A 24,830-nucleotide genomic window follows, 5' to 3' on the forward strand; every position below is an offset into this window, starting at 1 on the left:
TGGAGTTTGGTTGTGGAGAAGAGGTAGTCTTAGAACCAATGACATTCTGTTTGCTCAGTTCTCACCCAATGCCTTCATTTTTCTGCTCCCTGCAACCAGATTATGCCTCCTGATTCAAACCTGTGCTCACCCCGCTCGACGGATCCCTACCTAGTGATGGTTCAACTGCTGCTCCCTCCAAATTCAAGTTCTCCAGCTGAACTAGCTCTTCTTGAAACCATCTTGAACTCTAGTAATAAGCCTTTGTCCACAGCTGACTTCCATCCTGTTCTCACAAGCTTTACTCTAACATTAATCTAGTATGCTTCAAGTCTGAGTCTACTTGACTTGTCTGTGTTAATCTGAATAAATTATTCAACAAAAATTGAGGTCTAACTTCTAAGATAGATGTTAAATGGTTTTGATTTGAAAATTTTTTCTTCTAAGAGCTCATTTCAATTTGTGGTGTCAATTCAGAGGTGTCACTGTGGTTGCGAATCTCATATGGGGGAGTGCTTACATTGAGTGATCATCATAAGGCTATAACAAGAGTAAAAACAGCTCCATTATTAAGTGAAATATGTCCATCTATAATCCCTCTTATAAAAGACTTACAATAGTCAATCATGCTCTCATCTCTGCAGTAAAATACAAAATCTCTCATTAAGATCTTTTATAAAACCAATGGAAAAAGAAATGTTTCTTATAGAAAGACTTAGTCTAACAAATTAATATGTCAGTTTTTCTGGGTTCTCCTCAACATGTTATTGTACTGATTTTAGCTGACAGTGATTTCCTGGCAGCCTTTGTTGAATGAAGCAATACAATGCCCAATCTCTGAGTGGCACAGACACAAGCCAGGAAGACCCGGATGCAGTCCATCTATATGGATATTGAAAAACCTCCTCCAAAGGTAATTCTGATGGGGTAACAAGGATCCTTTACCCTACAAAAGGATTCTATAAAGATTAGTGAAAAATTTCTCCATTTCTGCCTTCTGAACAACCTGATCTTGCTGTGACTGAGAGATATTAAGGAGCACATTCAGTCCTTAGCAGAAATGATCTATCAAGGATGGAAGTAATCACAAGTCACATCATACTTAATGATGAAAAAAAAATGATTTCCCCTTAAGATCAGGAACAAAAGGAGGCCCACTCAAGTTACTTCTATATACCACTATACTGGACAGGCCACTTAGGCAAAAAACAAACAAACAAACATCTAAATTTGAAAGGAAGAAGTAAAGCTATTTTCATTCACAGGTTATATGATCTTGAACATAGAAAACCCTAAGGAATTCACACACACACACGCACACACACGCACACACACACACACACAATTAGAATTAACAAATGAATTCAGTAAGGTTGTGGGATACAAGATGAAGACACAAAAATGAATTGTGTTTCTATTTCCTGGCAATAAGCAATCTGAAAACAAAATTAAAAAACAAATGCACTTACAATAGTGAAAGTGTTAGTCACTCAGTCATGTCTGGCTCTTTGGGATGGCACAGACTGTACTCTGCCAGGCTCCTCTGCCCATGGAATTCTCCAGAATACTGGAGTGAGATCAAACGCAGGTCTCCTGCATTGACAGGAGGATTCTTTACTAGCTGAGTCACCAGGGAAGTCCCAACAGGATTATGCTGGACTCCTACTTCAGACAATGAAAAAAAATAACTCAAGTGACAAAAACAAAAACTAGATAAATTGGACTTCATCAAAATAAAACACTTCTGTACATCAAAGATCATCATTAAGAAACTGAAAATAAAACCCACAGAATGAGAGAAAATATTTCAAATCATGTACCTGATATCCACTGGAATCATGTGTCCACAATATATAAAGAACTCTTATGACTCAACAGTAAAATGACAACATAATTAGAAATGGACAAAATGTTTTAACTGACCATTTCTCCAAAACAAACATACAAATGGCCAATACCACATTGAAAGATGCTCAAAGTTATCATTCATAGAGAAAAGCAAATAAAAGCTGCAAGATACCATTTCACCCCAACTGGCACTGCAAAAGTAAAAAAAGACAGACAGTATATGAGTGTTAGTGGGTATGGAGAAACTGGACCCCTCCTATATTGCTGGTGGGATTCTAAGTATGAGAGTGATGGCTAATGAGTATGGAATTTCTTTTGGTGTTCTAAAAATTACATAGTGAAGGTATAAACTGCTGACCTGTATACTTAAAAAATGAATTTTTTGGTATGTGAATTATATCTCAGTAAGCATCAAAAATCTCAATTATGTCTCAATACAGATGTGAGATTGTATCTCAAAATTTTTTTAAAGTTAAATATGGAAATAAGCAAAAGTAACTAATCACTAAATAAAAAATAATCTTAGACTCACGACTGAGGATAAAGTAGAGAGTTTCCCAGACTTATTTCAGACACTGCCTTATACTATTATGAGAAGACAGAAAGAAGTTGCCTGCCAATGCAGCAGATGCAGGTTTGATCCCTGGGTCAGGAAGATCTCCTGGGGAAGGAAATGGCAACCCACTCCAGGACTCTTGCCTGGAAAAATCCCATGGACAGAAGAATCTGGAGGGTAAGGACAGAAGAATCTGGCGGGTAACTAAAGTCCGTGGGGACGCAAAAGAGTCAGAAATGATTTAGCAACTAAGCAACAACAACAAAGATGATAACTTAGTTTAATAACTTTCCTTTTTGATTGAGAAGACTATACTACTTTAAAGAATGAGTCACAGAGAGGCAGCCTTTTTGGTCAACCTGTGGTTTGGGTACACCAGCAGAGAGGAAACTGTGTAAGAAACTCCAGGAACAAAAGGGGTAATGTTGTCCAATGTGAAAGAACTGATTAGGCAGAATTCCCAAATTAACCAATATTCAAACGGAGGGTAGAATGAATAAGTTTAATTAGTAAGAGAGTTATTGTTAAGGCTTAAACTCTATAAAATAGTCAATTAACTGTGCAGGTATTCAAGACTTCACATGTTGTTATATATTCTTCCCAAACGTGTGATGGGGGGAATAAAAGCTATGTTAGGCTCTTTATTCTCAAGCTGTTTCCAGATGATTTGGGCAAGATTTAGAGATCAAAGATAATTTAAAAACAAAACTAATTAGTAAAGATTAAATTGTAAAAGATACAAATATTATAGGAAAGGGGGGTTAATTGAGAACACTTTTTGAAAAATCTGGTAAGGAGGAAAATTCTTTCACTTGGGAACGGGAAATGGCATTAGCAAAAATGAGAATAAACATATACTAGGGTCCTTTAGGAAAGGCAGAGGAACCAGAGATCAAATTGCCAACATCCGCTGGATCACTGAAAAAGTAAGAGAGTTCCAGAAAAACATCTATTTCTGCTTTATTGACTATGCCAAAGCCTTTGACTGTGTGGATCACAATAAACTGTGGAAAATTCTGAAAGAGATGGGAATACCAGACCACCTGACCTGCCTCTTGAGAAACCTGTATGCAGGTCAGGAAGCAACAGTTAGAACTGGACATGGAACAACAGACTGGTTCCAAATAGGAAAAGGAGTACGTCAAGGCTGTATATTGTCACCCTGCTTATTTAACTTATTTGCAGAGTACATCATGAGAAACGCTGGGCTGGAAGAAGCACAAGCTGGAATCAAGATTGCCGGGAGAAATATCAATAACCTCAGATATGCAGATGACACCACCCTTATGGCAGAAAGTGAAGAGGAACTAAAAAGCCTCTCGATGAAAGTGAAAGAGGAGAGTGAAAAAGTTGGCTTAAAGCTCAACATTCAGAAAACGAGGATCATGGCATCCGGTCCCATCACTTCATGGGAAATAGATGGGGAAACAGTGGAAACAGTGTCAGACTTTATTTTTTACGGGCTCCAAAATCACTGCAGATGGTGACTGCAGCCATGAAATTAAAAGACGCTTACTCCTTGGAAGGAAAGTTATGACCAACCTAGATAGTATATTAAAAAGCAGACATTACTTTGCCAACAAAGGTTCATCTAGTCAAGGCTATGGTTTTTCCAGTGGTCATGTATGGATGTGAGAGTTGGACTGTGAAGATAGCTGAGCGCTGAAGAATTCCTGCTTTTGAACTGTGGTGTTGGAGAAGACTCTTGAGAGTCCCTTGGACTGCAAGGAGATCCAATCAGTCCATCCTAAAGGAGATCAGTCCTGGGATTTCTTTGGAAGGAATGATGCTAAAGCTGAAACTCCAGTACTTTGGCCACCTCATACAAAGAGTTGCCTCATTGGAAAAGACCCTGATGCTGGGAGGGATTGGGGGCAGGAGGAGAAGGGGACGACAGAGGATGAGATGGCTAGATGGCATCACCAACTCGATGGATATGAGTTTGAGTAAACTCTGGGAGTTGGTGATGGACAGGGAGGCCTGGCATGCTGCGATTCATGGGGTCGCAAAGTCAGACACAACTGAGCGACTGAACTGAACTGAGGGTTCTTTAGACTCATGTTTAATAAACAATGATTTAATTCCTAATAACCAGGAATTTTGGAGAAGGCAATGGCAGCCCACTCCAGTGTTCTTGCTTGGAGAATCCCAGGGACAGGGGAGCCTGGTGGGCTGCCGTCTATGGGGTCATACAGAGTCGGACACGACTGAAGTGACTTAGCAGCAGCAACCAGGAATTTTGTGATTTAACCGTCAAACTCTGCTTATAAAAAGTGGATACCTACAGAGGAGGACACACATAAAGGATCTGACCCAACTAATAATTTGCAGGTATTGGAACTAGGATTCAAGCCCAGGTCATCTTCATTCAAGTTTCGTGTTCTTCCACTACATTGAACTTGGAGGCCTGGAGCAGAGGCACAGAGAGATGAAACAATGGTAGTAATAAGAAATTAGACTAGAACTGAAAGTTGCTATTGGGAAAAATACAGCTGGAAAGAGATAATTAGATTACACAGAAGGTGTTAAAGTGACAGAGAAGATAGGTGAGGCCAGACAATAGGGAGCCAATATGATTCTGGAGGGCTTCCCTGGTGGCTCAGACGGGAAAGCATCCACCTGCAATGTGGGAGACCTGGGTTTGACCTCTGGGTCGGGAAGATCCCCTGGAAAAGGTAATGGCAACTCACTCCAGCTTACTTGCCTTCAGAACCCCATGGACAGAGGAACCTGGTAGGCTACCGTCCATGGGGTTGCACAGAGTTGGACACAACTGAGCGACTTCACTTTCTTTCTTACTATGATTCTGGAATGGTTTGGTAGAAAGGGGGTTTAAATAATATCAACCATGGTGTGGTATACAGGATGAAATGGAGAGAAAAGAGAGCCGGTAGAAAAATGTGTATGAGTGCAGTGATACTGCTGTGAAATGATGAATTAACAACAGTGGGCACATAGAGGAGAAGACATGATCAGTATTTCAGAGAGAAGAAAATAAACCTGACAAAATGTATTGGTTGGTTAGATATGGGACAAAAGGAGAAGAGTTAATACAAAAATTAACAAATTGAGCCATTCTTTCCAACCGCTGACGTTGACATTGAAGTCGCTCAGTTGTGTTTGACTCTTTGCGATCCCATGGACTGTAGCCTACCAGGCTCCTCCATCCATGGAATTTTCCAGGCAAGAATACTGAAGTGGGTTGCCATTTCCTTCTCCAGGAGATCTTCTCAACCCAGGGATCGAACCTGGGTCTCCCGCATTGTAGGCAGACGCTTCACCATCTGAGCCACCAGGGAAGTTCCAACCGTTAGACCTCCTAATACTTATTGAAAATCATTTGAGTAGAAGGTAAAACTAATCAAATCTCAATACAGAGGTAACTGCTGTGAAGCTTAACAAATCACATCTGTATATGAAACTCTCTCCTTTGATATCTCATTTATTCTATTAGCCATAATTATTAAATACCCAGTATATACAAATATTTTCCCCAATATCTACATATGAGCATAATCACTGTTCATTACTTGTTATTTATTGTGCTTCATCTCCCTTCACATCCACTTCAACATGCTTCTGGAGGTGTGCACCGGGAAAGATATTATTCCCTCTTTGTTTTCATTCAGCTTTCCAGATCCAATGTCTTTAAGTCATGGAGATTTTGTTTCCTTAACATCTGATGTGTGCTTCTCCCTTACTAGTCATCTATGTTCATAAAGCCTTTCACTGGATCTTACTTAGGCTCTTGCAACTAACTCCTAAAATTACTGTCATCAACAGTCAATTGAAAGACAGTATCTATACTATATGCAAAGAATTAAACAGAATTGAATATAGGAGGCAAAAATAATATACCCTCTGGTCTCTCTCAAAGGAGCCCACAAAAATAGAAAAACTAAATTGTTTTCACACGAAACAACTAGAGAAATAAGATAGAGATTCCACACACAAGTTGTAATCATCCCGTGCATTAACCTGCTACTTGTATCATGTAGGCAGTCAATGCAGAAATTCAAGTTATATTACAAATGGTGATTTATTTTTACTGAATTATTTACATTTTAAACTTGAAAGGTTTTTAAGAAGTGTTTTTGGCCTGAATTGTTTTGACACTCCAATGACTCAAGTGTTCTTTGTTTATAAGCCAGTATTCTACCTCTCCTCAATTCTCGATTCCGAGCAGCCCATATTTTAGGTATTTCCATTGATCACATTAAGCAGATATGCTACCTATATCCAATTTAGTTTGTTCTTTGTAGATAGAATATAAATGATGCTTCTTTAAAGTCATAGTTAATGCATGTCACTAAAGGCAAAAACTAATTCTTTTAGTCCTGTTCCTTTTTCTTTTCAGTGTAAATCCAAATTATGCTCTAGGCAATTTTTAAAAGATCAACTCTTAAGAGTAGACTGAGCTTGAGTGTCCACACACAACTAAGTCCAAAAAATAGTCCTCCATCAGCTGCTGAAGGTCAGCTTAGGCTGCCTAGAGGCTAGAGAGCCCAGCATGGAACAATGGCAGGAAAATAGAGTTCCCTTCATTCCTTAATTCACATGCAAGTGAGGTGCCAATCAAGCGCTGACAAGCATGGAGAAACCAAAATCAAAAGTGGGTAGAGATACACTTTCAAAAGGAGCAGTTTTTCACACATTTCTAAGAGATGTTTTTAATGGTGGTTGTGAACATACCACTAATGATGTGGAAAAGGAAATAAAAGCAATAAGAAAAATACTAATTTTATATCAACTGAGAGGATGCAATAAGCTAATGAAACACATTTGCTAAAACTGTTTAATGTGTTCTATAAAAATATCAATGATTTCACTTTGACTAAGGAGAGAAATCTGAATGCAAATTGATGTATAGAGCACTGCAAACAGGGAAGGTGAGTTAAGATTTGAAACCGGGCACTGACAAGGAAGCTGACTTATTTCCAAATAAAAGAAAAATTTAAGCTGGCCTGATTTTGTCCAACTAACCATGGCAAGACAAGAGCAAAACACTCTGAAATGACTGAGTATGGAAGCAATGCAATCACTTCACAAAGTGGTTGGTGAAAGGGATGACAGAGCTTAAAAACTGGCACTGTTTTTTAATGACACTTTATTTCTAACAAATGAGTTTAAACTTTTAAAAACTACTATAAGCAAATGTAAGCTGCATTAGTTGTAGATGTTTTTCTAAAAGAATTGGTAAGTTGTTGATTATGACTATTTCTATCTATGACATATAAAGCAAAATTTATTAGAAATTGAAGGCTTTGACAGTGATGATTTAATAAGAGTAACTTTGTATGTTATTGCTGTTTATTAGTGTTATTTTAAATACACAGAAAAAATAACATAGGATAGACACGCTATTTTTAAAATTCAATATCAATTCATAAAATAAACAGTTCTTCCCTTTTACTCTAAAGACTGAGTGCTAGGATTGCTGCCAGAGCTGTCTTATCAGTATCTATTTTTACTAGGATTGCAGAAAGTTTAGAGAATTAGAAACTAATTTCTAATTAGAACTAGAAACATATGGTAAATTAGTTACCATATGATGGGAATAAAGGAAGTGAAAGGCATATTTTTAGAATCATTTTTTTCATTGTTATTATTTACTACATAAAATGGACACTGGTTTTGAAAATGAATCTCTTAACTATCTCCTGGATTCTTCAGGCGAATTCTGCACTTCAAGATAGGGTATAATGATAAATTATGATCTCAGTTTTAAAAAACAACAATTAGCAAAATATGAAAGCTCTACAACTATTTTGTACTTTATATTTAAAAGTAATTTTTCAGATATCTGTTAGTAGTACCTTTAATTTTAAACTCTAATTACACAGAATTTAATTTAATAAATGACAAGATATATTTTAGCACAGGTCCTGACTAGTAACTATTATTCAAACAATAAGCACTAAAAGTAATTACATGTAATATTAAAACTGTACTAGTCACACAGTTCATATTTAAAAGAAATTTTCTTAAAATTCATGATCCAAAAAAGAATGTGAACTTGAATGAGGATGGTAAGAAAATAATCTCCGTGCATTGAAACGTGACGCTCCAAACTAGGGCCATTCCATCCATAAGGGGGTGTCCGTGTGTGTGTATAGAATCTTGAATCAGGGATACAATTTTATGATAATTTTTTTACAAAATTAAACTTTACTGAAATCCAAACAATTTACTGTCTGACGTGTAAAATGTACTACTGAAACAAAAAACTAAACCATAACTTAAGATGTTCACAATTAACTTTTTTGTAAAGTTAATACTAACTATTTCAATCATTGTAAAACAATTTCATATAATACATTTATGTTGAAAAATACTGAGAGGCTGAATATTTGTCAACATTTTAAACACCAGGAGTTTTCTTCTAAGAATAACAGGGAGACCAGGAAAGAATGTGATTCAGCTTTAGGCAAAAACAAAAAGTTTAAACATATTTCAATTTTTTTGTGTAACATCAATGCTATCTTTCAAAAGTTCTTGAAATTAAGTAGAAACACAATGGCCTTAAATGTATTCATCAAGCTTTGTCAAAAATTTATGTAAAACTAAGTTATTTATTTAGAGGAATTATTTTCAGTAAGTCACAAACTACTTTTTCTTTAGCTTCCATCTATATACCTTCTTTGCATACCTCTATCAAAGTTACTTGACAAAAAGTAGCAAATATCTGAGGCTAAGATAGTCGCCATTAATACTTTAAAACCTAAACAAGGTATATTACATTAAATAGACTTCTCAGTCCCAGTGTTGCCTGACAGATATGCGATGTGCCAGTGGTTATATTATATTCCTCCTCCCATGCATGCACCTCCTGCAGAGATAGCAGACTACAGAAGCTGACCCTTACTGAGACCATCTTGTCTCTCTGACAAAGCTCCTTTTTAACTTCTTACTTACTGGTTACTTCCTGTGATGGAGAAAAACTTTAGCTCAGCTTGTGATAATTTCACAGGCCCTGAGGACCCTGACCCTAATAGCCTCAAGGTCAGAAGTCAAGTCTTGTTCTGAAACATCTGTGTGCTTTATATTAAAGTGGAACAAAAGTGCAGAAATATCCACCAGTGTGTGACAAGAAGACAGGCAAAATAAGACTGACGCATAGGTCATCTGTTACTCTGGCATCTTAAGTTCGTTTTTAAAACTGTCCAAAATTCACTTAAATTCCAAATCTGATATACAGATTTGATGTTAATTGTCTTGAGGTAAAATCAGGAAAACGTGTGTTTCACGGAAGTTTTAAATTTGAACAGTCTTGCAGGTCTTCAGACATATTCGAAGCTATTCTATAAAGTCATGAAATTTCATGTTTTATGTAATTTAATGACTTACAGGAAGAAAACATAAGGTACATATATATCAGCTATAAATGCATTTATGTATATCTGAATGGTTAAAAGAACTATTTGAAAGCCAACATTCACATTTTAAAAAGGACATCATAACTCGTATGTTAGAGAATGATCCTAAGATATCCCTTTTGTAGTAAACAAATTCAGCAGAATTAAAAGCATTTGAATATAATTTGTAAACATAAAATCAATTTAAGAAATGAATGATTTCAGTTATTTATAGATCTTAAGAGAGCACAGTATTTGTAAATTCAGGTCAGTTAAAGTATTCTCAGGTGTCACCACTATTTTTCTACCTAAATCACATGGGTAAGCAGTAAGGCGTGGGGAAGTTGAAAAGACCACGGATATATAATTTCCACAATGAAGAGCAATACATGGCAAAGTTTAGAAACATTAAAAATTAGACAATCAATGCTATGCTGGCTTTTATTGTCCACTTGAGACTATATGGACTTAAAATGATCAAATGCACTTTATCAGATAAATCATTTTGTTACAGCAATGGTACTTTCCAGTGACATAAGGGGTAATAAGCATGGAGCACATTTTTAGGACTGACTGTACCTCATTCATCATTCAGACCTGCACAAAGTGTGATAACTGTTAAGACTGTGGTAGAACAGACACCAAATTCACAAATCTTGCTAATTTTTCTATTATGTACACATATCTTAACTGCAAGAATTGGATTATTTTGAAATGCAGAGATTTTTATGACTAAGCATGGAGTTGCACTTAACAGCAGATTAAAAGAATCTTTCTGATAGCTTTAATACTAATTATATGGATTTTGATCAAGTACTAATTTATAGAGATAGTATAGTCAGTGAAAGAGTCTCTAGAAATTTTAAACACTTTACAGATAATAGTGCTTCAACGATGTACACATAAACAGGAGTCACAAATATAAAATGTAGGGAAAGGGGAGCTATAATGTAGAAATTAAAAAGTGAAATGTAAATAAGAAACAGGCAAAAAGTTGTCTGATTGGCAATGAAAAGCTCTGTACAATAAAAGTACATTCCTTTTCAACAACATGAAATTCATTACACCAAATACTTAATCTTCATCCTTTATAAAACAATTTCAAGTAACCATACCAAGAAAATGGGAGTGAAGGCGATAAACCTGTAAGGAGTTTGCAAATTAAAAACAAGAGTTAACTGTGCACTTACCAGTTCAACAAAAGCAAGTCCTCCATAGCTGTGAGCAACAAAAAATACCTTCTCAGCTGCAGACTGGGCTATGAAATGGTCCCACACATAGACTGCATGTTCTTCAGGAGAGCCATTTTCCTATAAGTACAACAGACATCATGTATTACATACTGCATCTAATTATTATCATAGTAATCAAAAATTAAATTATATGCTTGCTTATGCAGCATAAGAAATATGATAGCAATAGCTCATTCCAAACAATAACAATACAAAAGAACTACAATGGAAATTCAAATTAGGGAATAAATTAGTATTAAGCTATTAGGAAATTACTGCTAAACTTAAGTGCTATTCTAAGCTTCTGAAAGAAAATATTTAATATAGGCACATTTTGAGGGGAAATGGCGCATTCTGGGTTTATCTGAGATATTAAAATATATCTAACTACATTAGAATTGCATGGCATAAAGTTATAGTGGTCTTTTAAGGCAGTGGACCACTAAGAAATATCGGATGCGTGTCTATATTTATATCTGAAAATATTTAGAGTATAAATACATCTAAATTATTTGATTTATAAAATTTTAGGTACCTCTGTAAATTGAAAATAAGGAGAAAGTTAACAATAAGTATTTTCAATTTACATTGTTAAAAATACTTTTCCTGACATAATTTTCCATATATATATTTTATTTCTAGAACTGGGAGGATTTCTAAATGTATAAACTGGGACTTTTTCTATTTCTCTTAAGTTGCTGGTGTGCTTTAGTTGCTCGGTCGTGTCTGACTCTGCGACTCCATGGACTGCAGCATGCTCCTCTGTCCATGGAGATTCTCCAGGCAAAAGTACTGGAGTGGGTTGCCATGCCCTCCTCCAGGGGATCTTCCCAACCCAAGGATTGAACCTGGGTCTCCCGCATGGCAGGCAGATTCTTTACCATCTGAGCCACCAGGCAAGTCCAATAAATATATGAATGTTGCTTTAATTCCAAAAGTTCTACAATAACTTCATTTTATTGTGTTTACTTCTATAGCAAACACAATTTGTGGTTAAACCTAAGATTCAGATAACGTGGAAAACAAAGAGCTAAAAAAGTACAAACTGATAAAACTGAGACATCATGAAAATATTTTGTACGAATAATTCTTGGGATGCTTTAACACCGAAAGACTGATTCCCTAAGAATGTCATAATATTAGATGATGAACACAATTTATTCACCTTTTCCATCTCAGAAATTTTAAAATATTATGTTACGGTCCCAGTGAATGGTTTCACTTGCTCCATAAAAGCTATTATTCCCTAATGTCTATCTCCAGCCTATATTTCTCTCCAGAGCTCGAGACCCAAGGTCATTTCCTTTTGAATGCCCCACAGATACTTCAAGCTCAACCAATTCAACACTTTGATAAAAATATCCTCTCTAAACCTGTGTCACTGTCTTTGCTCCCTACCTCCTGCTGAAATCTGAGCATCATCTTCTATTTCTCTCTCTAACTCCACATAAAATCAGTAATTAAAAACCTTTTGATTGTCCCCAACCTTCTCTTAAAGCCACCAGTTCTCTCCATTCTCATTTCCTCTGGCTGAGCCCAAGCTCATCCTTTCACAAATGGGATTACTGCAACAATCTCCAGTCCAGTTTCCCTGCCTCTAGGGTTATCCTAGAGGGTATTACCCATTTAAATGCCCTCTCCTAACTCTGTAGTGACAACAGCTTTTCAAAAATGCAAATATGGACATGCTGCCATTTGCTCACTCACTGCTTAGAACTCTCCGAAATCTCTGCATCAGCTCCAGGACCAAGTTTAAACTCAGAATGACACTAGGGCCTTACATGGTATGGCTTCTGCCTCGAAATGAATGCACAAAATATGATGATGTAAAAGATACCCTTTTCTCCCCAAGAGAGAATGGAAAGAACACTCTCTGTGTTCCAACTGCAGGGAACATCCTGTAATATCCTAATTGTGCCATACATTTCTTATCTCTGGGCTGTTTTTGATATTATTGTTTGGAAAGTGACCCATATGTTCTGCCTTTGCTTAACCCATCACCTTCACCTGCATCATTCCTATGTGTCTTCAGAACTCAAACTAAGATAACTACATCTGGCCCCATTGCTTCATGGCAAACAGAAGGGGAAAGGGTGGAAACAGTGACAAATTTCTTCTTCTTGGGCTCTAAAATCACTGTGGATGGCGACTGCCAGCATGAAATTAGAATACAGTTGCTTCTTGGCAGGAAAGCTATGACAAACCTAGACAGTGTGTTCAAAAGCAAAGACACTTCTTTGCTGACAAAGGTCCATGGAGTCAAGGCTATGGTCTTTCCAGGAGTCACATACAGTTGTGAGAGCTGGACGATAAAGAAGTCAGAGCGCTGAAGAACAGGTGCTTTTGAACTGTTGCGCTCGAGAGTCCCTTGGACAGCAAGGAGATCAAACCAGTCAATCTTAAAAGAAATTAACCCTGAATACTCATTGGAAAAACTGATGCTGAAGCTGAAGCGCCAATATTTTGGCCAACTGATGCGACGAGCCGATTCATTGGAAAAGATCCTGAAGCTGGGAAAGACTGAAAGCAGGAGAAGAGGGTGACAGAAGATGAGATAGTTGGATGGCATTACTGACACAATGGACATGAACTTGGGAAAACTCTGGGAGATGGTGAGGGACAGGGAGGCCTGGTGTGCTGCAGTCCATGGGGTCGCCAAGAGCTGGACATGACTTGGTGACTCAACAACAACTGGAAGGAAGACTTTGTAGGCACTTCTGGCCTTAAAACAAAGCAAAACAGTGCCCAGCTGTGGATGTGACTGGTGATGGAAGTGAAGTCCAGTGCTGTAAAGAACAATATTGCATAGGAACCTGGAATGTTAGGTCTATGAATCAAGGTAAAATGGAAGTGGTCAAATAGGAGATGGCAAGATTGCACATTTTAGGAATCAGTGAAATAAAATGTACTGGAATGGGCGAATTTAACTCAGATGACCATTATATCTACTATTGTGAGCAAGAATCCTTTAAAAGAAGTGGAGTAGCCCTCATAGTCAACAGAAGAGTTCAAAATGCAGTACTTGGATGTAATCTCAAAAATGACAGAATGATCTCTGTTCGTTTCCAAGGTAAACCATTCAATATCACAGTCATCCAAGTCTATGCCCCAACCAGTAATGCTGAAGAAGCTGAAGTTGAACAGGTCTATGAAGACCTACAAGACCTTCTAGAAATAACACCCAAAAAAGATGTCCTTTTCTTCATAGGGGGCTGGAATGCAAAAGTAGGAAGTCAAGAGAGAGCTGGAGTAACAGGCAAATTTGGTCTTAGAGTACAAAACGAAGCATTCCAAAGGCTAACAGAGTTCTGCCAAGAGAATGCACTGGTCATAGCAAAAACTCTCTTCCAACAACATAAGAGAAGGCTCTACACATGGACACTGCCAGATGGTCAATATCGAAATCAGATTGATTATATTCTTTGCAGCCAAAGATGGAGAAGCTCTGTAGAGTCAGCAAAAACAAGGCCGGGAGCTGACTGTGGCTCAGATCATGAACTGCTTATTGCAAAATACAGACTGAAATTGAACAAAGTAGGGAAAACCACTAGACCATTCAGGTACAACCTAAATCAAATGCCTTACGATTATACAGTAGAAGTAACAAACAGATTCAAGGTATTGCTATACCTTGATCAATTGATATACCTTAATATATCAAGCTCTGATAGACAGAGTGCCTATTGATATACCTTGATTGATTGATATACCTTGATATACCAAGATCTGATAGAGTGCCTGATGAACTATGAATGGAGGTTCGTGATACTATACAGGAGGCAGTGATCAAGATCATCCCCAAGAAAAAGAAATGCAAAAAGGCAAAATGGTTGCCTGAGGAGGTCTTACAAATAGCTGAGAAAAGAAGAGAAGCTAAAGGCAAAGGAGAAAAGGAAAGATATACCCATATGAATGCAGAGTTCCAAAGAATAGCAAGCAGAGATAAGAAAGCCTTCCTCAGTGATCAAAGCAAAGAAATAGAGGAAAATAATAGAATGGGAAAGACTAGAGATCTCTTCAAGAAAATTAGAGATACCAAGGGAACACTTCATGCAAAGATGGGCACAATTAAGAATAGAAATGGTACGGACTTAACAGAAGCAGAAGATATTAAGAAGAGGTGGCAAGAATACACAAAGAACTATACAAAAAAAAAAAAAAAATCTTCATGACCCAGATAACCACGGTGGTATGATCACTCACCCAGAGCCAGACAGCCTGGAATGAGAAGTCAAGTGGGCCTTAGGAAGCATCACTATGAACAAAGCTAGTGGAAGTGATGGAATTCCAGCTGAGCTATTTCAAATCCTATAAGATGATGCTGTGAAAGTGTTGCACTCAATATGGAAAACTCAGCAACAGCGACAGGACTGGAAAAAGTCAGTTTTCATTTCAATCCCAAAAAAAGGCAATGCCAAAGAATGCTCAAACTACCACACAATTGTATTCATCTCACATGCTAGCTGAGTAATACTCAAAATTCTCTAAGCCAGGCTTCAACAGTATGTGAACCATGAAATTCCAGATGTTCAAGCTGGATTTAGAAAAGGCAGAGGAACCAGAGATCACATTTCCAACACCCTGGACCATCAAAAAAGCAAAAGAGTTCCAGAAAAACATCTACTTCTGCTTTATTGACTATGTGAAAGCCTTTGACTATGTGGTTCACAATAAACTGTGGAAAATTCTTTAAGAGATGGGAATACCAGACCACCTGACCTTCCTCCTGAGAAATCTGTATGCTGGTCAAGATTAGTGCAACAGTGAGAACTGGACATGGAACAACAGACTGGTTCCAAATCAGGAAAGGAATATGTCAAGGTTGTATATTGTCACTCTGTTTGTTTAACTTATATTCAGAGTACATCAGGCAAAATGCTGGGCTGGATGAAGCACAAGCTGGAATCAAGATTGCCAGGAGAAATATCAATAACCTCAGATACGCAGATGACACTACCCTTATGGCAGAAAGCAAAGAAGAACTAATGAGCCTCTTGATGAAAGTGAAAGAGGAGGGTGAAAAAGTTGGCTTAAAAGTTGACATTCAGAAAACTAAGATCATGGCATCTGGTCCCATGACTTCATGGCAAGTAGATGGGGAAACAGTGGAAACTGTGAGAGACTTTATTTTTGGGGGCTCCCAAATCACTGCAGATAGTGACTGCAGCCATGAAATTAAAAGACACTTGCTCCTTGGAAGAAAAGTTATGACCAAACAAGACAGCATATTAAAAAGCAAAAGACATTACTTTGCCAACAAAGGTCCGTCTAGTCAAGGCTATGGTTTTTCCAGTAGTCATGTATGGATGTGAGAGTTGGACTATAAAGAAAGCTGAGCACTAAAGAATTGATGCTTTTGAACTGTGGTGTTGGAGAAGACTCTTGAGAGTCCCTTGGACGGCAAGGAGATCCAACCAGTCCATCCTAAAGAAAATCAGTCCTGAATATTCATTGGAAGGACTGATGCTGAAGCTGAAACTCCAATACTTCGGCCACCTGATGCGAAAAACTGATTCACTGGAAAAGACCCTGATGCTGGGAAAGATTGGAGGCGGGAGGAGAAGAAGACGACAGAGGATGAGATGGTTGGATGGCATCACTGACTCAATGGACATGAATTTGAGCAAGCTCCAGGAGATGGTGATGGACAGGGAGGCCTGTAATGCTACAGTCCATGGGGTGGCAAAGATTGAACACAACTGAGTGACTGAACTGAACTTGGCCTTAATAATTTAGCGTGCATTAGTTTAAAAAGTAGGAAAATATTTCTTATTAAAATCAGGATACTGGTTTACTCTAAGGAAGAGAAACAGTTGTGATTGGGAAATAGACTTCTAATGGCTGGCAGTATTTCATTTCTTGCCTGGGATGGTAGCTACACAAGTGTGTTCTTTATAGTTATAGTTAAAATTACTAATACATACAAAGCAGTTTTCTGTACATATATAGACCGTAACCATAGAATTTATTCTATAAACCTTTTAGAGTGAAGAAAGGTATTGTTAATAATTGTACTGGGAAAACAGGTCTAAACTGGGACAATCTGGAGAAAACCCAGACACCTAATTTCCCTAGTTATATCTCACAATGAAATGTAAAAACAAAACAGGAAGACAGATAACAGAGTTTCTATGTGCTGGTAGTTGGCAGAACTAACAATTTTAAATATCTGTGATGGTCTTAAATATTCTCCTATATAGAGAGACAGAATTAAAAACACATAGGAAATTAGATTACTCTGCGCCAGCTAGGTTCTGTGCTAAAAGTGGAGATGTAAGGATGATAAGAAGCAAGCCACGATCCTGACCTTCACTGTGTTTGCCATTTCATAAGTGTGTTAACATACAAAGACAGGAGAGGACGTAGTGTGTGAGGAGTATTCCTTTCTCTATTGTTGATAGACTGTCTTCACAGAAGTCCAATGGGTCTATTATAAACCCACATTACTTGATCTCAGCGAAGTCCTCCCTGCTTTCTTCTCACAGTCAAAAATCCTTCCTTTATACTGTTTAGAGTCTATCTGTCCCTTCTGTTTCATTCCCATCTCATTCCAAGTCCTCCAACAATGAATTTTAACTAGTCTCATTTCTTCTAGTCTTTCCAATTACTTTTTGCCAGATTAATCTTCCTGAAGCCTGGCTCTGATGCACTCACTCTCTTGTCTTAAAGGTCATTTACCAAAATGGTTGCCATGGCCTACAAAACAAATAACTGGAACTGGAACTCTTTAGCCAACGTCTTTAAACTCTACCTTTCCAGCCTTCCTTCTTACTATTTGCAAGGATCTTATTCATGCTCCAGGAAAAACTGGAATACACATGAATAGTCTGAAAATCCTAGACAAAAACTCTACCATGAAATACAGTCTGGGATCTCATGGGTAATGCAGCTCAGACTAGGCAAAAACTAGACAGGAGAACACTTCCAAGGGAGCAGTTCAGCATTTCATATATAAAGTAGTAGACTATCCCACTACTTAGACTGATGGCAGAGTGAATGGGAAGCAAGGGATGGACTAAGTCATTACAGAGGAAAAATCAACAAAACGTTGTGACTCAGGATACAAGGGAAATTGTCAACCGGGTCCAAATGAACCATCTATGACTAAAGGAGACTTAAGAACCAACAGCTCTTTCCACTGTTCAAATGTAAAGACTACTGTTTGCAGAGATTAGTATTACAGTTGATTTTTTTTCTTCCACAGTCTATGGAGATGATATATGTTAAAATGGTTTAGGAGAAGCAGGAAAAAGAAATCTGAAGTAATCATGTGCCCTGAGTATTTCAATATTTGCAGCCTGACTCTTAAGGTCATCAAATTATGATTCAGTTTTAAACCTAAAATTAAAAGCCTGATGTAAAAAGCCAGACTCAACTGAAGAAAAAAAAAATGCCTATAATACCCACTTAGGGGGTTATCCACAGGCACAACTAAACCATTATACAAACCATTATACATTATTCTAGACCACACTTGACATACATTGACCCAAAAAGATCCAGGAAAGGGAATCACAGTTTGCCATTAGAGGCGCACCAGGCATGCCTTTTAGTGGAAGCCCCACAGCAGTTCCTGGAGCAGACACAACAGACAACTTTGAGGGGGTTACTGTGTTTGGCCCACAGGGTGTTTGCTCAGGAAGAAGGGAACCAGGCTCACCTCGGGCAGAGACAGGAGTTATCCTGCCTTAAAGTTTTATAACCTATGGAAGCTAATGCCTCTAGAAACACCACTTTTTTTGTTTTTCTTTTTTAGTTCAGTCACTCAGTCATGTCTGACTCTTTGCGACCTCATGAATCGCAGCACGCCAGGCCTCCCTGTCCATCAGCAATGCCCGGAGTTTACCCAAACTCATGTCCATTGAGTTGGTGATGCCATCCAGCCATCTCATCCTATGTCGTCCCCTTCTCCTCCTGCCCCCAATCCCTCCCAGCATCAGGGTCTTTTCCAATGAGACCATAGGTGTGGCTTTTAGGATCCTTGCCTGCAAGGGACTTGCCCACTTACAGGAGTTACTACCGTCAGGGAAGATCAAAACTATGGTGTTCATAGTCTATTATAATTCCTTCTGGGCTCCCTGGCAGCTCAGTGGTAAAGAATCTAGCCTGCCAAGCAAGAGATGTAGGTTCGATCCCTGGGTCAGGAAGATCCACTGAAGAAGGAAATGGCAACGCACTTTAGTATTCTTGCCTGGGAAACTGATGGGCAGAGGAATCTGGTAGACTACAGTCCGTGGGGTCACAAAGAATCAGCATGACTTAGCAACTAAACAACAACAACGTAATTCCTTCTAATCCAGATGCAGTTTACCAACCAGGGTCATTTTCCTCCACAGGCAATGTTGTGCAGCAACCAGCCACTTAGACTGGGTGCTGTGATATGCTTCCCAGAACCTCCTTTAGTTATAGGCACTAATTTCCTGAGCTGTACAAGTGTTGGCAGCTGATAGCTTGAAGTGAGATCCTCTCTAGGGATTGCTCTCAGTCAAACAAAGCTATTTTGCCTAAAGTTACAATCCCACCTCCAAAGTCTGGTTGAGATGATGTGGATCTACAAGGACCTATCTCTTGCCTCAAGGCAGGACATCTCTGAAAAGCCACCCCAGACCCAGAGCATCGAGAAGGTGGGTGAGGCCTGTGCTGTAACAATATTGCAGTTCAACAACTTCAGACAAAATCTGTGTTTTTGCTCTTCTATAGGTGCTGATATGACCAGTGCATTCTCTTGCTGACTGTGGCTCAGATCATGAACTTCTTATTGGAAAATTCAGACTGAAAGCAGGGAAAACCACTAGACCATTCAGGTATCACCTAAATCAAGCCCCTTATGATTATACAGTGAAAGTAACAAATAGACTCAAGGGATTAGATCTGATAGACAGAGAGCCTGAAGAACTATGGACAGAGGTTCGTGACATTGTGCAGGAGGCAGTGATCAAGACCATTCCCAAGGAAGAGAAATGCAAAAAAGGCAAAATGGTTGTCTGAGGAGGCCTTACATATAGCTGAGAAGAGAAGAGAAGCTAAAGGCAAAGGAGAAAAGGAAAGATATACCCACATGAATGCAGAGTTCCAAAGAATAGCACAGAGAGATAAGAAAGCCTTCCTCAGTTATCAATGCAAAGAAATAGAGGAAAACAATAGAATGGGAAAGACTAGAGATCTTGTCAAGAAAATCAGATACCAAGGGAACATTTCATGCAAAGATGGACATAATACAGGACAAAAACGGTATGGACCTAACAGAAGCAGAAGACATTAAGAAGAGGTGACAAGAATACACGGAAGAACTATACAAAAAGATCTTCACAACCCATATAACCATGATGGTGTGATCACTCACCCAGAGCCAGACATCCTGGAACGCGAAGTCAAGTGGGCCTTAGGAAGCATCACTACGAACAAAGCTAGTGGAGGTGATGGAATTCCAGTTGAGCTATTTCAAATCCTAAAAGATGATGCTGTGAAAGTGCTGCACTCAACATGCCAGCGAAGTTGGAAAACTAAGCAGTGACCGCAGGACTGGAAAAGGTCAGTTTTCATTCCAATCCCAAAGAAAGGCAATGCCAAAGAATGTTCAAACTACCGTACAATTGCACTCATCTCACACGCTGGCAAAGTAATGCTCAAAATTCTCCAAGCCAGGCTTCAATAGTACGTGAACCCTGATGTTCAAGGTGGATTTAGAAAAGGCAGAGGAACCAGAGATCAAATTGCCAACATTCACTGGATCACTGAAAAAGCACAAAAGTTCCAGAAAAACATCTACTTCTGCTTTATTGACTATGACAAAGCCTTTGACTGTGTGGATCACAATAAACTGTGGAAACTTCTTAAAGAGATGGGAATATCAGATCATCTGACCTTCCTCCTGAGAAATATGTATGCAGGTCAAAAAGCAAGCTAGAACTGGACATGGAACAACAGACTGGTTCCAAATTGGGAAAGGAGTATGTCAAGGCTGTATACTGTCACCCTACTTATTTAACTTATATGCAGAGTACACCATGCAAAATGCCAGGCTGGATGAAGCACAAGCTGGAATCAAGATCACCAGGAGAAATATCAATATCCTCAGATATGCAGATGACACCACTCTTACGGCAGAAAATGAAGAACTAAAGAGACTCTTGATGAAAGTGAAAGAGGGTGAAAAAGTTGACTTAAAAGTCGACATTCAGAAAATGAAGATCATGGCATCCAGTCTCATCATTTCATGGCAAATGATAGGGAAACAATGGAAACAGTGAGAGACTTTATTTTTGGAGTCTCCAAAATCACTGCAGATGGTGACTGCAGCCATGAAATTAAAAGACGCTTGCTCCTTGGAAGAAAAGTTATGACCAACCTAGAGAGCATATTAAAAAGCACAGACATTACTTTGCCAACAAAAGTCCATCTATTCAAAGCTATGATTTTTTCCAGTATTCACGTATGGATGTGAGAGTTGGACTATAAAGAAAGCTGAGTGCTGAAGAATTGATGATTTTGAACTGGGGTGTTGGAGAAGACTCTTGACAGTCCCTTGGACTGCAAGGAGATCAAACAAGTCCATCCGAAAGAAAATCAGTCCTGAATATTCATTGGAAGGACTGATGCTGAAGCTGAAACTCCAATACTTTGGCCACCTGATGTGAAGAATTGACTCATTTGAAAAGACCCTGATGCTGGGAAAGATTGAAGGCAGGAGGGGAAGGGGACGACAGAGGATGAGATGGTTGGATGGCATCATCGACTCGATGGACATGAGTTTGAATATACTTCGGGAGTTGGTGATGGACAGGAAGGCCTGGCGTGCTGCAGTCCATGGGGTGGCACAGAGTCAGACCCGACTGAGCTAGTGAACTGAGCTGAACTGATAGGTGCTGATCCCAAGAGAATTCCCCAACAAACTTCTCACATGCAACTTCAGAATTTTTTATCTGGGAAACTCAACGTAAGACGCCACTTTATTAGGCTTCCAGAGACATAGAGCTAGAAGGTTAACTGAAGGTCAGATTCTCATATAGAAAGGGAAAGAATTTTGCTAACCCTTGACTGATAGCATCTTACAAGAAATATATGTAAAGTATTTAATCTCTTTACAGGTATTATTATTCTGCCTATGTCTAAAACTACTGTAAAATACCACTGGCTCAAGTTTACGTCGGTTCCACTATTAGCTATGTAAGCTTAAACTGAATCCTGTACTATTTCATTGGTTCTTTTCTATTCTGTTATTTATTTAACCTGACATGTCACTTATTCCTTCTAGAATATGAGCAATTTGAAGATATATTCTCTTTCAGATTCTGTCTATACATTAGAAAACATGCTATAGACATTTAATAAATGACTAACGATGTTAGTATTACTGGCAATGATACTGCTGATAAATGATACCATGAAGTGCATTTCAAAAGGAATATTCCAACTCCATTTCAGGAATCTATCGTCTAATAATCTGGAAAGTGGCAAATGATGGTTGTCCGGTAATGTTCATCATTGATGAACCAGTAATTGCCTCATGTACAGAAAAAAGTGTATCTGGATGATGCCTAAATATCCAATAATGCAAAAATAAATATTTAAGCAAGTTAATACTTCTAAGGAAATATTATATAGCTATTCAATGAGATTATAAAATAATACATGCAGTTCATCTAATTTTATAGGTGGTAAAATTTTCACTGTTGCAAAAAGGCTTGAAAAAGACTAGAGTCAAAAAGATTAAAAGCAGCTGCTTATGGATGGCGGGATTGTGAATATTTTCTATTCTTAGCTCCTTTAGATCTTTCTGGACTTTCCAAAGCTAGTACAAAAAGAATGCATTTTATAATAATGCAAGTAAACAACAACAACAGCAAATCAGAAATCGTACTGAAGAAGTAGCGCTGGCTTCTTAGAGGGTGTAAGCCTCTGAGCGGGAGCTCCACATCTAACACATGCTAACATCTGTACTGAACCCACTGCACATTTACAAGCTGCAAATCAAAGGGGTTGTTTCAAACAGGTGCAAGAGCAAAAAGTGATGGCTGCAAAAACAGCAAACCCACAGAAACTGGAAGAGCACTTATAGCGCAAGGAGACGAAGTCTACCAGCTCTGTCAGTGAGCATCGTGAGGGGCAGGACCGCACCTGAAGCACCGTGACTCACGGGAGCAACGGTGGCCTTGAACTGCCGAGAGAAAGCTGACACTACGTGAGGTTCACATTTGAAGGGCACGTGACAGACAATTAAACAGCTTAATCCAAAATATTATTTTTAAAGCGAAATAATAAAGGAGATAAACCTTAGCTATTAAAAAAATCTGGCTTTCTTATGTGACTGTTCCCCAAGACTTTCACAAATTTATGGCTTTTTTTTTTTTTACTATTCACTGTGTTTAGTGGAGTCATATCCCCATCCTTATCAGTTCAGTTGCTCAGTCGTGTCTGACTCTTTGCGACCCCATGAATCGCAGCACGCCAGGCCTCCCTGTCCATCACCAACTCCCGGAGTTCACTCAGACTCACGTCCATCGAGTCGGTGATGCCACCCAGCCACCTCATCCTCTGTCGTCCCCCATCCTTATAAGATGTAACAAATTCTGCCAAACATGTGCTGCCTCCCACAGCAGTTATGTACAATAATGGTAGCACAGGAACTAATAAACTTAGAGTAGTTTTTAATATACATTTCTGACAGATTACATTACGAAAACTCCATTTTATAAATAAGGTGGTGCTGTTCCAAGGCACATTTGTGTCATTCCAACCCACTTCCCACACCGTGTCCACAATCATTATATATTTATAAACCATAATCCAGACAGTGTATACTACCAGGAGTGCATTTTGAAGCTAAACAGATTTCAATAGGAAAGACTTTCTAATATGCTTCAATTACAGAAATGCAAACATACTAAATCTGCTTTACAGGTTTCTCCATAAATTTCATATCAGAGTGCATTTTGTATTGCACTTCAAGCTGGATGATTTTAGAATATGGAAATGTACAAAGTGCATGAAAAGACAAAAGTAAATCCATTAATTAGAATTTGCCAGTGGCAGAATGCATAGAATATTTACACTGCGGAACTCAGCAGTATTCAGAGTACAGGTTGAATTTCCTGACGCACTCTTGCCATCATTAATTCTTAAATGCCAAACAGAAGTGATACAGTAACCAAAGCCTTATCAACTATGCCAGATTCTACTACCTAGGCATTGCAGGGTCTGCATTTATGATGGACTACCTGAGCTGATAACACACGGAATTATCTAAACAACATTTGCATATTTGTGTAATTATTTTCTAAGGTTAATTAGCTCCTGTAAAGTATTTCGCCCTTTGAGACTGCTTACAGTGACACGTTCACATATTTTCTGAACCACTGCCAAATTTGACAGATTTCTCTTCAGCTAACCTGTTGCTATGAAGTTATAAAATGAATGCTCCTATAGGGATATATTTTAAACTTATAACTGATTTTTGGAAAGTAAAATGAAAATTGAATGAATTTCAGGTTTTTTAAAAATCATCCAATTTTAAAATCCAAACTTCAAGATTATTTTGTTTTACTTCATATAAATATTTCTGTGATTACAGTGGTAAATAAGCACATCTACTAAGAGAGCTACTCAATGGATAATATAGTCTAGCATTTTTCACTGTAAACCAGCACACCCCTATGTCATTAACTCCAGCTGTGCTGCATATGTCTCTCACACACACACACACACACACACACACACACACACACACACACTTCACTAGCTGCCCTTAGCACTACCGCTGATTTGCTATTTACACTGGAGACATCAGCTGGAGAAAGAACACTAATATAAAATCCACACTTTTTTATGACAAAATTTACAAATCAAAGTTATTTCTTTTTA

The 24,830-nt window shown here is 38.3% G+C and overlaps 1 protein-coding gene across 11 annotated transcripts in view; it reads right to left on the reverse strand.

The window, feature by feature from the left end:
• The window catches only part of ARB2A (ARB2 cotranscriptional regulator A), a 418,957-nt gene that overhangs the window by 172,326 nt on the left and 221,801 nt on the right, over positions 1 to 24,830 (reverse strand). For all 11 annotated transcript variants that reach the window (XR_008708552.1, XR_008708546.1, XM_055564819.1 and 8 more), the window contains one exon: positions 10,929 to 11,048. Coding sequence is in view for 9 of the 11 variants with exons in the window: in XM_055564819.1 (XP_055420794.1) it covers positions 10,929 to 11,048 (120 nt within the window). In the remaining 2 variants the exon portion in view is untranslated. The remainder of the gene's footprint in view (positions 1 to 10,928; positions 11,049 to 24,830) is intronic.

This window comes from Bubalus kerabau, chromosome 1, assembly GCF_029407905.1.
Source record: "Bubalus kerabau isolate K-KA32 ecotype Philippines breed swamp buffalo chromosome 1, PCC_UOA_SB_1v2, whole genome shotgun sequence".
Classification (NCBI taxonomy): Eukaryota; Metazoa; Chordata; class Mammalia; order Artiodactyla; family Bovidae; genus Bubalus; species Bubalus kerabau.